A 14,789-nucleotide genomic window follows, 5' to 3' on the forward strand; every position below is an offset into this window, starting at 1 on the left:
AGTCCTGGTGGATCCAAACTTCTTCCATTTACAAATGATGGAGACCACTGTGCTCTTCGGAACCTTCTAAGCTGTAGACATTTTTTTGTATCCTTCCCCAGATCTGTGCCTCGATACAATCCTGTCTCAGAGGTCCACAGACAATTCCTTTGACTTCATGGCTTGGTTTCTGCTCTGTTATGCACTGTCAACAGTGGGACCTTATATAGACAGGTGTGTGCCTTTCCAAATCATGTCCGATCAATTGAATTTACTACGGGTGGACTCCAATAAAGATGTAGAAACATCTCAAGGATGAACAGTGGAAACAGGATGAACCTGAGCTCAATTTTGAGTGTCATAGCAAAGGGTGTGAATATTTATGTACATGCAATTATTTCAGTTTTTTATTTCTAATACATTTGCAAAAATTTCTACAAAACCTTTTTCACTTTGTCATTATGGGGTATTGTGTGTAGATTGATGAGAAAAAAAAGGAATTTAATCCATTTTGGAATAAGGCTGTAACTTACAAAAAGTGGGGAAAGTGAAGGGGTGTGAATACTTTCCGGATGCACTGTATGCATTGTAGTTTGGAAAGGTGTTCTTAGTTTGGATATATGCATTGTAGTTTGGATAGGTGTTCTTAGTTTGGATATGTGTTCTTAGTTTGGATATATGTGTTGTAGTTTGGATATGTGTTCTTAGTTTGGATATGTTTTCTTAGTTTGGATATATGTGTTCTTAGTTTGGATATGTGTTCTTAGTGTGGATATATGCATTGTATTTTGGATATATGTGTTGTAGTTTGGATATATGTGTTCATGTAGTTTTTGGATATGTGTTTCTGTCTTTGTGTTGCACTGCTGTAGGCTGGGGGAAATGATATTTCATTTCATTTCATGTACGCAAGTACATGAAGTGAAATGACAAATGAAGTGTTCCTGATTCCTGTAAATTATCAACTATTCAATATGTTTGATTGATTCCAATATTGCTAATCTTCTATATTACCAACGTAGATCAGATTTGATTTAATTTGTTTGATTTGATTAAACAGAGAAAATAATGTGACGTGTCGTCTCTATATTTCTCCATGTTCTTATATATACTCCAGTTGAAACAGATAAAATGTCTTTGTTCTTCTGCAATTTCAAACTCACCAAAGTCCTGAGTCTCCCTCTTCATCTCTTCCAAGAACACCACTTTTTTCCTCACCACACAACCATAACTATGACCTGGAATAGAAATGCACGCTCGTGCCCCCCCCCCCCCGCCCCACATACACACACACACACATGCATGCATACACAAAAGCACAGTTTGCTTAACAGCAGTGGATGGCATTGACCCTATGATATCATATTTGTGTGCAGGACAGCAGTGACTCACCCTTTTCTAGGCCGTCCATCACTTGCAACCTGATGATGTCCCCTTTGTGGAAACTAAGCAGTGAGCGGTTGTCTGTGACAAAATTACGCTCCACAATCACATAGTCTGAATCCTGGAAAAACATTCTCAAATTAAGTATAATGTTTTTTTCCCCATTTTCATTTTACTTCAATGGATAATTCCAGTGAAAGGTAGCAAATGACTGTACCTTTTTGATTTCTGTTATAAAGGTGTCTATGAGGTGTTTGACCTGCCGGGCTTTGGCAGAGAACAGGATGAGCTTCTCGTTGGTCAGATTGAACTCCAGCATGTTCTCAGATGGAATGGTCACAAACAGGATGTCCGCATACCTACATAAGCACCGTGTGAGAGGTCAAGGGATGGGGGAGGCTTATAAATCATAGAAGCACACAAAAATGCTAATATATGTAATGGCACCCTGAACTAATGTTGTAGTTGAGTCACTAAACCTCGAGTCCGTGTCGAGTCTCGGGTCCCCAGTGTTTGAGTCCAAGTACAAGTCGGAGTCTCCATTACCCGAGTCTGAGTCATCAAGGTTGAGTCTGAGTCGAGTTCCAACAGGATTTGCATGAGGGTATTCACGTTAATCCGCATGTAGGTAGAACGCAAGTGCCTGCCCTTGCATGAAATTGAATAATGTTATGGTATTAATATCTATCAATATCTATCAAGAGCTATCAATATCTTATTCCAAATTATTAGGGCCTATTACAAAAAACTAACAAAAAAAACCCAGTCTTTATTTAATTAACAAGTCCGAGTCCTCATCTCCAACTTCCGAGTCTGACAGCAGTCAATGCTCGAGTCCAAGTCCAAGTTCGAGTCATCAGTGCTCAAGTCCAAGTCGAGTCACGAGTCCTGAAAATCAGGACTCGAGTCGGAGTCCTGGACTTGAGTACTACAACACTGCCCTGAACACACCAGACTACTCTTTGCATCTATTTGCACCTGCTTGGCAAATGTGTTTGGGACTGCTTGCAATAAAAATGAAAATAATTAAATAAATAAACAAACAAACCATAAAACAACAACTGAAAGGCAAACCAGCTAACAGGTTTTGAGTTATGACGCAGTAACCTCCACCCAGACAGGATAAATGGGATTTCGTTTAACAAATACTCCTGAACTCATGTCCGAGACACAAAGTGGCAACTGTTCACTGACTGTATATAGGGAGGCTGAGGCCACCCTTAATAAATACTTGGCCACCCCTGCTGCCCCACCCACTGTGTAAGTATGAAAAAAAAGACATTGAACTTGTGTTGGTGGTCAATTCACAGGAAAATAAACACTTCATGATAACCTTATTGGTCTCAGATAAATCCCGAGCCTGTTTCCAAATGTTTCATTACTCCACTGTAGTGCTGCACGGGCACTACTGTACAGTAACAAGGGGGACTGCAAAGATGGCTTAAGCACACAATATTTTTTAACTCACTGTGTCTTCAAACAGGTTTCTTATTCTATCACTGTATATCCAAATAGTCATTTGCATTAATTAATTAAATTATTTCACCGTATCTTCCTTATCGAAAATCACCGACCCCTCTTTGGTCACCCCATTCCAAATGCCCTGCCGGTAACACCGGTTGTACATACGTGTATGGTCGCAAGACCTTGAAATAGTCTGGTGCTGCAGCACTGCTCTTCACTGTCTTTAACAGCTTAATGCCACTGTGAGAAACGGACAACACCTGCACTCCTGTTCCAACACTTCCCTACACACACACACACAGACACACACACACACACAGACACACACACACACACACACACACACACAAATGTCAAGTTTGATCCATACACGTTACGTCTTTCAACACAAACACATAAAAACACGAGTTTGATACAAACAAATTAAAATAAGATTTACTTTATTAATCCCTGTGGGGAAATTCATCCTCTACATTTAACCCATCCCAACACACACTGTAGCTAGGAGCAGAGGGCAGCTGCTGTGCAGCAGCCGGGGACCAACTCCGGTTATTCCTTCCATTGCCTTGCTCAGGGGCACAGGCAGGAGTATTAACCATAACATGCATGTCTTTTATGGTGGGAGGAAACCGGAGCACCCGGAGGAAACCCACGCAGACACGGAGAGAACATGCAAACTCCACACAGAAAGGACCTGGGATGGCCTGGGGATTGAACCCAGGACCTTCTTGCTGTGAGGCAACAGTGCTAACCACTGGGCCACCGTGCCGCCTCACTTACCGTATCCAAGAAATTCAGCTTTCTCAGATGAGGAGGTTGCGTGACTGACACGATCGGTAGTTCATGTTTTAGATGTTTGACTTGACATACAACAAAAAAATGATCAACCCACTCACCGAGGCAGGAAACAGACGGGAAAAGTAGATTTCCCAGGTTTCCCTGGCAGTCGTGACGATGGCTTTCTTCACATGCTCCTCAACGGGGTCCATATTCTGTTCAATTCCATGTTTTGCTGTCATTTACGCACGCACGCACGCACGTACGCACATACACACACACACATACACACACACACACACACACACACACACACACACACACACACACACACACACACACACACACACACACACACACACACACACACACACACAGTGATTGCTAAAACAATATGCTCAGCCAAGAAAATAAAAAATGTGTGCAGTAAGAACAGTTGGCCTACCAAACAGAGCTTTCATTTTCTGCCTTTCATCCCGGGTGATGCGAACACATGCTTCCGACAGTGTGTCATTCACAATCTAGAGGAGAGGAGAGAGAAGAGAAGAGAAGAGAAGAGAAGAGAAGAGAAGAGAAGAGAAGAGAAGAGAAGAGAAGAGAAGAGAAGAGAAGAGAAGAGAAGAGAAGAGAAGAGAAGAGAAGAGAAGAGAAGAGAAGAGAAGAGAAGAGAAGAGACTCACATTGTTACACAACTTGCAATGCTTGAAATTGCTCCAAATACATCCTCTGTTAAACCTAAAGCACAATGACAAATACTGCGAATCATGAACAATATGTCCCTGAATGCACGAGCTCATGAAATGAATCACTTGAAAGCAGAACCTCCAGATCGAAGAAGGTTGAATCAGTTCATCTGGATACGTTTATTGACAGATACGTTTCATCACTCAACTCAGAACCAACACAATTAATAGCTGTTTGGATTAAAATATAAATCCTTGAGTGTTTTATTCATTGATCTTTCTTGAATGTGTGTACCTGTTTGAAAATAAGGTCGAGCACCAAAGGATGGTTGAAGCCGTCTTTAGGATAAAAAACCTTTAGGATAAACGAGAAACATTTCAGAATGAAATGCGGTTGCTGTGTGTGTGTCTGAGTATGGTTACTTGTATTGTCAGAGTGTGTGTTACCGTTAGTGTGTGTTTACCATGTGTGCTTGTGCTTGGGATTATGTGTGTGTGTGTGTGTGTGTGTGTGTGTGTGTGTGTGTGTGTGTGTGTGTGTGTGTGTGTGTGTGTGTGTGTGTGTGTGTGTGTGTGTGTGTGTGTGTGTGTGTGTGTGTATGTGTGTGTATGTGTGTGTGTCTTTACCTCCTTCCTGAGGTAGAGTCTCCAGGGGACATTAGTGTAAGTGTAATGCTCCTCATTGGCGCTCTGGTGAAGTTGAGTCTGAATGGTCTCTGTCTCTACTGGAAGCTCCCGTGAAACTGACAAGAATGCATCACGGTACACAGTTTTTACAATCTTCATATTTTAGTTTTGAATTAAGCTAATGCTGTCCTCCAGAGTGCCATCAGTGAGCAAACAGACCGGTTGGTCTAAAGACTTTTTGATACATGTGAATTTTGCTTGAAGCTAAAACCCTCTGGCTGCAGAATAGTGTCTAGACACTAGGCCACACTGCACCCCCCCCCTCAAAAAAAGGAAATATTATTTATTCATTCATCTATGTATTAAAAAATGCACACATAGAAAAATATTTGGGTGAGGTAGAAAATAATTCCATTTAGGAATGGATGTCATCTGATAAAGCGACTTTGAGTATTAGAAAAGCGCTATATAAGTTTAATTTATTATTATTATTATTATAAAAAGGATGGTGGCACAGTGTTAGAGATATTGAAATCCAGACCTAATTCAGAATCATAAAGGGGTAATGGCATACACTGAGGTGTGCAGACTATCTTAAACACATTCATTAGACAGTGTAAATGCAGCTGCACAGCTGTATCCAAAACACTTATTATCTACTACCACTACTACTTTCGGCTGCTCCCGTTAGGGGTCGCCACAGCGGATCATCCGTTTCCCTTTCTTCCTGTCTTCTGCGTCTTCCTCTGTCACACCAGCCACCTGCATGTCTTCCCTCACCACATCCATAAACCTCCTCCTTGGCCTTCCTCTGCTCCTCTTCCCTGGCAGCTCCATATTCAGCATCCTTCTCCCAATATACTCAGCATCTCTCCTCCACACATGTCCAAGCCATCTCAATCTTGCCTCTCTTGCTTTGTCTCCAAACTGTCCAACCTGAGCGGTCCCTCTAATATAATCGCTCCTAATCCTGTCCTTCTTCGTTACTCCCAGTGAAAATCTTAGCATCTTCAACTCTGCCACCTCCAGCTCCGCCTCCTGTCTTTTCGTCAGTGCCACTGTCTCCAAACCACATAACATAGCTGGTCTCACAACCATCTTGTAAACTTTCCCTTTAACTCTTGCTGGTACCCTTCTGTCGCAAATCACTCCTGACACACTTCTCCACCCACTCCACCCTGCCTGCACTCTCTTTTTCACCTCTCTACTGCACTCCCCGTTATTTTGGACAGTTGACCCCAAGTATTTAAACACAAATGCCTTTGTCACCCCCACTCCTTGCATCCTGACCATTCCAATGTCCTCTCTCTCATTCACGCATAGGTATTCCATCTTGCTCCTACTGACTTTCATTCCTCTTCTCTCCAGTGCATACCTCCACCTCTCCAGGCTCTCCTCAACCTGCACCCTACTCTCGCTACAGATCACAATGTCATCTGCGAACATCATCGTCCATGGAGACTCCTGCCTGATCTTGTCCGTCAACCTGTCCATCATCATTGCAAACAAGAAAGGGCTCAGAGCCGATCCTTGATGTATCCAAAACACTTATTATACATATCCAAAATACAATATTTTTAGAAAAACATCGGGCGATGTAAACCGTTTGATAAACCATTCAATAGAACATTTGCATGTCTGGGCGTCGGTGAGTACCTGGAGGAGGGATGGGCACAGGGCGGTCAAGGGCTTTTTTCTTGGTGTTCTTGGTGGGTTTAAACCCTGCCTCTTTCATCATGCAGGCAGATGGGGACGGGGCAATGGGTCGCTTTGGCTAAAAGGAAGGAGGAACATTTCCTGACATGGCAGGGCTGCAGCTGCAACTCAGAGTATGTGACAGTATGGAAAGTCTTGCATCTCTTGCACGTGCATGCATCTGTATGCATTGTATGTATTCTCATATGATGCATTCTGCCAATAATGAATGTAGCTGTATTGTGTAAGCGTGTGCTTACACATCTGTATGTGTATGAATGAGTTTAAACTGTACCTGTGGAGCGGGAGGATTGTCCATCTGGGGTTTGAGGATCTGTAAAGCTTCATCATGAGGGGTCTGTTTCTTCCTAAACTTCCCATCTGGTCTCCTGTATAGATTCCCACCATTATGAATATTAGACAATAAAGTTTGCAGGATTGCTCTCTCTGTGAGGGGTAATATATTTCTGATGCAACTAATGTGTACACTTTCATATATACAGACGATAGATCCTTCAATACGCTCCTTGTTGCTACCAATGAAGCGACAACCATTTTCCATTATTCACACAATTATTTAATCAGCTTGTGGTTTACAAGGTTCTTTCTCAGACATATGGAGGAATACATTGCTTAAAAACACATCCACCCATGAAAAAAAATATCCAGTGCCGTTCCAGACAAGATGGGCTGTCGTGTTTCAACGAAAGCCCATCTCTTGTCCATTTATTCTCTTTAGCAGATAATCTGACACTGACTGGCTGAAAATTATTGTGAATAATCATTACATCGCTGTCTTTCTGTGTGTTGGTGGTAACCTCACCTCTTGCCAGGTGGCAGGGGGTCAGGCGGTGGAGATGGAGAGTTGTATCGTCTGATGATTTCTACATAATGTGCAAAAAATAAGGAGGGAGGAAATTATGGGATGCATTTTGTTTCACTATGTCGAATGCACACAGCCGACTAACTTTTGTGCGAATCAAGCGATCCCGATTTTTCTATTCTTACAAGAAAGCACTTGTCCTATAAACATTGAGGTGCAAGAGTGAACCAAAACAGTGCGATTTTATCTTGATGAGTCAGTCTTACACAATCTGACATTGGGCACATGGTGTAGCGTACAGTTATACAATACGCAGGGCTGGTGCCATTGATTCAGTTGGATTCGTCAACATTGTTCAACCTTTCCATTTACCTTTGATGTCTTCGCTGGGGACCATATGATCCACCGTTCGAGCAGAGGACTTCACCACTTCTCCAGTAGGGGGCGGTGGAGCTGTCACTACAGGGGCTGGAACAAGAAACGAAGCACAAATGCAGACAGACACGGATGCAGACACAAAAACATACATAAATAATAAGCGCTTAGGCAAGTCATTTCCCAATGTTTCCTCTCGTGTCCTCACAAATACCGCGTGGATTACCAACACCTGACTCTCTCTCTCTCTCTCTCTCTCTCTCTCTCTCTCTCTCTCTCTCTCTCTCTCTCTCTCTCTCTCTCTCTCTCTCTCTCTCTCTCTCTCTCTCTCTCTCTCTCTCTCTCTCTCTCTCTCTCTCTCTCTCTCTCTCTCTCGCTCCCTCCCCTTTATGCTATCTTACCAAACTTCTTGGCTGGTTTGTCTTTGCTTATAGGGATGCCCGGAGCCTTTCTCCTGGGAACACTGTCTTTACCAGACTGCACCTGAGGAGGTCATTGAGGAGGTCACGCCTACAATATTTCAGAGTTCACACTCAATGCTTATCACGCATAGAGATCGTTATTGATGGCTAACAGTGCAGAGACAATGTTCTAAAGATTACACTGTCAAATGCTGTACATGTAGTAATTACCTGTGACAACACTTTGCAGAGTCAGATATATGTATATATATTAAAAAAATCTCATAGTAACTGACCTGTGGAGAAGGTTCAAATGTAGGCTGTGCTGACTCAGTCTTGTTGGCTTTGGTAGACCTGGTTTGAAGCTCAGTTCTCAGGCCTCGGTGAGAGGGCTGTGGCTGGGATTGTGGTTGGGGTTGAATCTGAGGTTGAGGTGGAGGTTGTGTCTGGGGAGCAGCAGGTGGATAGGGGCTAGGGGGTATGTCTGCTGTAGCATAGGGGCTCAAAGGAATATTAGCATAGGGGCTAGGGGGAACATTAGCATAAGGACTGGGGGGTATGGTGGAGTAGGCGCTGGTCGGGGAGGCATACGGGCTGGGTGGGTGCGGGAGCAAAGGACTCATGGGGGGGCTTGTGAGAGGAGAGGTAGGGGGGCTCGTCACTGGGCTGCTGACCATGGCCATGGTTTGCATGGTCCTCTGCTGGGCCTGAAATGGGAAAAAATACCATGTACATGATACCTCTTGTTTTCTTCTCTCATTCTCTTGTGTGCACGCACGCACGCACGCACACGCACACGCACACGCACACACACACACACACACACACACACACACACACACACACACACACACACACACAAAGTTGTTATATAATATACCAAGTCTAATAACAACACATTCTCATCCCATGGCATCTTATATCGGCCCTTTTGCCAGCGTGTCGATACAGGATATGCAAGGTACCCCTCCTCATCTGTACAAAGACACACTGGGTGTTCTCTGGACTCCAATGTTTAATCTCGACCTTATATGAATATTAAGAACATCCAGGTAAGATAGTCGTTAAATCCAGGGTTAAGGTTAGGTATAGGTTAACCCAGCATGTCTCTATACAGTTTTGAAAGAGCGGTTTATGCGCTATACATCAACGTTTTTGCAAAAGCCTAGATATATGACAGCACAGGATAAGAATGGGCTCTTAATGAGCATACATTCATATTTACAGGGAAGGCCTGCTGCTGCTGAGCCAAGACAGCCTGCTGAGGATCTGAGGGAGAGAAAGAGCGAGACAGAGAAGGGAGAAGAGCAGATAATAAGAAAGACATCTGATGGAGAATGACAGAACTTTCTTCATTTTTGTATTAATAGGGGATACCCACCCACTGTTACAGGTGCAACTGCAGCAATTGGAGGTGCCATTATTCCTCCTATGGGAAGGACTCTGACAGCTGCGTAAACCACACACCCCATTTGCAGATAATATACACATACGTGTAGACACACATACATGCAAAATTAGATATACAAACACAGATACAAACATTGTTTGTTTTAAAAAAAAATCCCCTCCCCTTTTCTCCCTAATTGTATCCGGCCAATTATCCCACTCTTCTGAGCCATCTCAGTCGTTGCTCCACCCCCTCTGCCAATCCAGGGAAGGCTGCAGACTACCACATGCCTCCACTGATACATGTGGAGTCTCCAGCCGCTTCTTTTCACCTGACAGTGGAGTTTCGCCAGGGGGACAAAGTGCGTGGGAGGATCACGCTATTCCCTCCAGTTCCCCCTACCCCCCGCTCTGCGCTAGTGCAGTGACCAGGATACATACCCACATCTGGCTTCCCACCCCCAGACACAGCCAATTGCGTCTGTAGGGGCGCCCAACCAAGCCGGAGGCAACACATGGATTCGAACTGGCGATCCCCATGTTGGTAGGCAACGGAATAAACCACTACGCCACCCAGACGCCCATACAAACAGTGTTTTGATGTACTTATTTATTGCACTATATTGCTAAGGATGTATGCGAGCACTCCCAGTACGTTACTGTAAGCATTTTCCTTTGAGTCCCATGAATTCGAGTGTTTGTGTGTATGACTGACCCCCAGGTGGAGGTGGGGGGTAATACGGGCTCTGCCCCGACTGATTATCCCCCTGCCCTCCCCGAACTCCCCCAGCTCCTTGCATCCTGGTGACCAGTCTCCCCGCAAGGTTCGCTTCCTGTGAGAGGAAAGTCGGGAGAGGTAGTCAGAATGAGATCGGAGGTGTGGCATTGTCTGACCAACACCCAACACTCAACAAGTCATAATTATCGTGGGCTACGTTTCAACATGAACGCATATTTTTAAAACGCGATTATATCACTTGTATGCATGAATGTGTGAGAGCGTGTGTGCACGTTTGAATGGGTGAGTGAGCGAGGGAGTGTCAGAGAAAAATGAGGGAAAAAGGAAAGACTCAGACAGTGATGAGGTGAGTAGGCCAACACATTTTTTTTTTACGTGAATAAAGTACATAATTATTCTACGTCTTGCTGTCAGAGCTGAGGAATTCCCTTTTCTCAAGTGCACCAACCTTCAAGCAAAAATCAGCTACTGGCCCTTCTACCATCAGATGTGTGTGTGTGTGTGTGTGTGTGTGTGTGTGTGTGTGTGTGTGTGTGTGTGTGTGTGTGTGTGTGTGTGGTAATGTAGGCCATGTCTCATTAAATAGTAAGCCCTTCATTTGCCAGAGTGTCAGTTCCTCGTAAGCAGATCCTCATGTTGCCTGGGTGGGAAATCACCGTGGCAATCTAGTCACTGTGACAGTTACGGTAACTGGGTAACGTAATAGGTTGCTGGGCAGTAGAGGTCTGTCGAACACATCTGATACATGCTAATTCTTGTCAGCCACATCCGATAGCATGGCTAACATTCACTGTGCCTCCCTCCTAACTGAGGAATGATAGGTCAGGCATGGCCAAACTCCTCTCGTTTACGGGGAAGAAGCTGTCACCCGTCACCATCGTGATGAATTGTGGATACGTTGTGATTGCCGCTGCCTTGTCATTCTAACTGAATAGCGTGTGATAATTGATGTGGTTACTGCTGCATGTCATAAACGCTATTTGTCTTTTGACAGTATGATGATTATAAAGGACAAGCATCTTGTCATCCAACTCACGTGGTTAGCACACACAGCATCACTGTTTTATAACTCACTCGGCGATGTAATGCAACTACAGTCAGTGAGCTGCCATAGGAAATACGAGTGTGGGGTGATCGACTGTTTGTCGTGACGAACAAGGTAACCCACAGTAGTGTTCTCAGCACTTCAATCAGATATCAGCAACTGTCCCACATATCTGCTGTGTGTGTGTGTGTGTGTGTGTGTAGTGTGACTTACTTCAGTTCCATCAGAGAGAACAGAATCAAATAGGTTATCAAGATAGCGGTCAATTCCTCTCTGAGGCTCCAAATCTAAGAGGAGAGGACAGAAGGGAAGGGAAGGGAAGGGAAGGGAAGGGAAGGGAAGGGAAGGGAAGGGGAGGGAAGGGGAGGGGAGGGGAGGGAAGGGGAGGGAAGGGGAGGGAAGGGGAGGGGAGGGGAGAGGAGAGGAGAGGAGAGGAGAGGAGAGGAGAGGAGAGGAGAGGAGAGGAGAGAAGAGAAGAGAAGGGAAGGGAAGGGAAGGGAAGGGAAGGGAAGGGAAGGGAAGGGAAGGGAAGGGAAGGGAAGGGAAGGGAAGGGAAGGGAAGGGGAGGGGAGAGGAGAGGAGAGGAGAGGAGAGGAGAGGAGAGAAAAGAGAAGAGAAGGGAAGGGAAGGGAAGGGGAGAGGAGAGAAGAGAAGAAAAGAGAAGAGAAAAGACGAGAAGAGGTGAGAAGAAATGGGAACTTAATGGGCCATTTAAAACGAACGCTTTTTTAAATTTATGTGTGTGTGTGTGTGTGTGTGTGTGTGTGTGTGTGTGTGTGTGTGTGTGTGTGTGTGTGTGTCTTTTCCTGGATCGCAACCTTGCCGTGGTGGAGAAGATTGTGTGTACCAATGATCCCAAGAGCTATGCCGTCCGGAGCTGGGCTCCTGGTCAGGTCACCCAAGGCAGATAGGTCAAGGGGGAACAACAAACAAAGACCTCAACAGCGGAACTGATGGAAGATGTTTTCAGGTCACAATGCCAGTGAAGTCGGATGAAGGTTGCAACAGAGGGTGGTCCCCAATCTTCTTGGTTCTGTATTCCATTGGACTCTGGCCACCCCCTGCCAAGGACTGTGTGGTGGCTGCAGGCGTATCAGCCACTCCATGTAAAAAGCTGTCACGTGCAGCTGTCCTCCCTCAGGGATCAACCTGTAAACATCCTGGGTCAGAGCCCTGTGGTGATCAGGAAGAGGTGCAGGACAGTGATGTCTGGCAGCCCCTAGCCACAACATGGCAACAGGGGGTGGGTGTATGATCAGTTGCTAAGCCCTGGGACTGAGGCAGAGGGGCTTCTTGGCTGTTGCTGCACCCACGACTGAGCAACCCTCTTTAGGTTCCACTCTGTTCAACTCAGTTGGGGAGGGGGCTAGAAAAAGTGCCCTAAAAATAGTCTGTCTCATACCTCCTGTCTGGACCACCGCATCAAGAGGGATCACCACCATGCGGTCAGAAACAGAAACACATATTTTGGAGCCTGGAACATATGAACCCTCATGGACAATCAATCCAGCAATCGACCTGAAAGGCATACTGCCATTATCACCCGAGAGCTGAGAAGATTACGGATTGATATCGCCGCACTCTCTGAAACCCGATTGGCCGACCAAGGACAGCTGAAATAGGAGACGTGTTTACACTTTTTTTCTGGAAAGAAAAAGCAGCTGATGAGCCAATGATCCCCGATGTGGGCTTTGCCATCAAAAACAGCCTCATTTGCCACCTTGCTGAGCCTCCTCTGGGCATCAATGAACACCTGATGACAATACAACTGGCGCTTGTAAATAACCAAAGCATCACTGTCATCAGTGTATACGCTCCAACACTTGACTCACAAGATGACGTAAAGGAGACCTTCTATGCCAACCTGGACAATGTTCTCACCAAAGTCCTCAAGGAGGTTAAGCTAATCCTGCTTGGAGATTTCAATACCAGAGTGAGATGAAATTACAACTTGCGGAGAGGCATAATTGGCAAGGAAGGAGTTGGAAACACAAACTCCAATGGCATCCTGCTGTTAGCGACATGCTTCGAAGACAGCCTAATCATCACCAACACATTCTTCACATTCAACACATTCAGACGAACAAATTTAAAACAACCTGGAGGCACCCTCGGTCTAACATCTGGCACCTCATTGACTACATTATTGTCCGTCAAAAAGACCAAACTGAGGTATTTAACACCAGAGTGATGATCAGTGCAAGATGAATGCCACACTGACCACCGCCTTTTCCACTCCACCCTTTCCATCCAACTTGACTGGAGAAGATGGGTGTAGAAAAAGCAAAGCCAGCAACACTGGCTTTCTGTGAGGGTGCTGGGCGCTACAACCATGACCTCCGCTATGCTGCTGAAAACAAGGGCCGACTCAGAAAGGAGCAAGTTACCAGAAAAGCCTAAACCACATCCTCAACCACTTCTTCACACCCTTGACCACATTGCTCCAAAATATGCAGCTCCAGGATCAGTCTTTATGCCCACCTGAAGACCCAAAAGGACCTAGCACAGTCATACTCGACCCCAAGTGATCGCCGATGATGATGATGATGATGATGAGTGTGTCTGTGTTTGTGTGTGTGTGTGTGTGTGTGTGTGTGTGTGTGTGTGTGTGTGTGTGTGTGTGTGTGTGTGTACGTACCTTGGCTGTATGGTCCTTCAGAGTTAGGTATGGCCGATGATGTTACATCATCATCCCTATCAAATCCACCACCCAACAGGCTTCTATGGGGGCAACAAATGAACACAAGTAAACATAGCCTCTTCACTGGCACTTAAATCTACAACTATACGCTTACATTTGTGAAAAAGAAGGGTTCAACTTTCTCAGCTTGTGAGGATTTGTCCGTGCGTGTGTGTGTGTGTGTGTGTGTGTGTGTGTGTGTGTGTGTGTGTGTGTGTGTGTGTGTGTCTTACATGCTGGCATTGGGCCGAACCCTGCTTGGTTCCTGGGCAGAGATGATGAAGTAGCTGCTGTGTTTGGGGAAGTCGGCCAGTAGCTCCAGGTCAGACATCAGATCCAGCACATAGTCTGACCCCTCCAGCTCCACCCATTGGGCCAGCTCCTTCAGTAGCACAGACCAGCCCAGCCGGCCCTCTACCACACTCCTAGACACACAAAGATTAACACACCACACAGAGACACACACTCACAACCACATACACGTACACAGAAACAAGTTTGTTCATATGAACCCCCCCCCCCAAAGATAGAAACATACACATACATATTTCTGTTTCATTTGAATTCCTTTTTTATTTGATATGGCCAATTTTTTGTGTGCTTGTGGGTTTTTTGTTTGTTTGTTTTTTTTGGCTCAGACCTGTGCTGTAAGATGTCTTTGGCCAGGTCTTCTCCTGTTGTCCAGGAGTGAAGAGGACACAGGAAAGAGACACCTGAAAGACAGAGGAC

The 14,789-nt window shown here is 45.2% G+C and overlaps 1 protein-coding gene across 1 annotated transcript in view; it reads right to left on the minus strand.

Annotated features, from left to right (window-relative positions):
- The window catches only part of myo15ab (myosin XVAb), a 57,145-nt gene that overhangs the window by 10,537 nt on the left and 31,819 nt on the right, over window positions 1-14,789 (minus strand). Inside the window, 20 exon segments of the mRNA XM_056280436.1 lie at window positions 1,143-1,217; window positions 1,372-1,483; window positions 1,580-1,721; window positions 2,992-3,110; window positions 3,723-3,838; window positions 4,049-4,124; window positions 4,582-4,641; window positions 4,914-5,029; window positions 6,570-6,687; window positions 6,904-6,997; window positions 7,432-7,492; window positions 7,804-7,899; window positions 8,208-8,283; window positions 8,504-8,914; window positions 9,421-9,476; window positions 10,312-10,429; window positions 11,594-11,667; window positions 14,019-14,101; window positions 14,294-14,485; window positions 14,701-14,773. Of these exon segments, the coding sequence (XP_056136411.1) occupies window positions 1,143-1,217; window positions 1,372-1,483; window positions 1,580-1,721; window positions 2,992-3,110; window positions 3,723-3,838; window positions 4,049-4,124; window positions 4,582-4,641; window positions 4,914-5,029; window positions 6,570-6,687; window positions 6,904-6,997; window positions 7,432-7,492; window positions 7,804-7,899; window positions 8,208-8,283; window positions 8,504-8,914; window positions 9,421-9,476; window positions 10,312-10,429; window positions 11,594-11,667; window positions 14,019-14,101; window positions 14,294-14,485; window positions 14,701-14,773 (2,268 nt within the window).

The sequence above is a fragment of the Lampris incognitus genome, chromosome 5 (assembly GCF_029633865.1).
Source record: "Lampris incognitus isolate fLamInc1 chromosome 5, fLamInc1.hap2, whole genome shotgun sequence".
Lineage (NCBI taxonomy): Eukaryota > Metazoa > Chordata > Actinopteri > Lampriformes > Lampridae > Lampris > Lampris incognitus.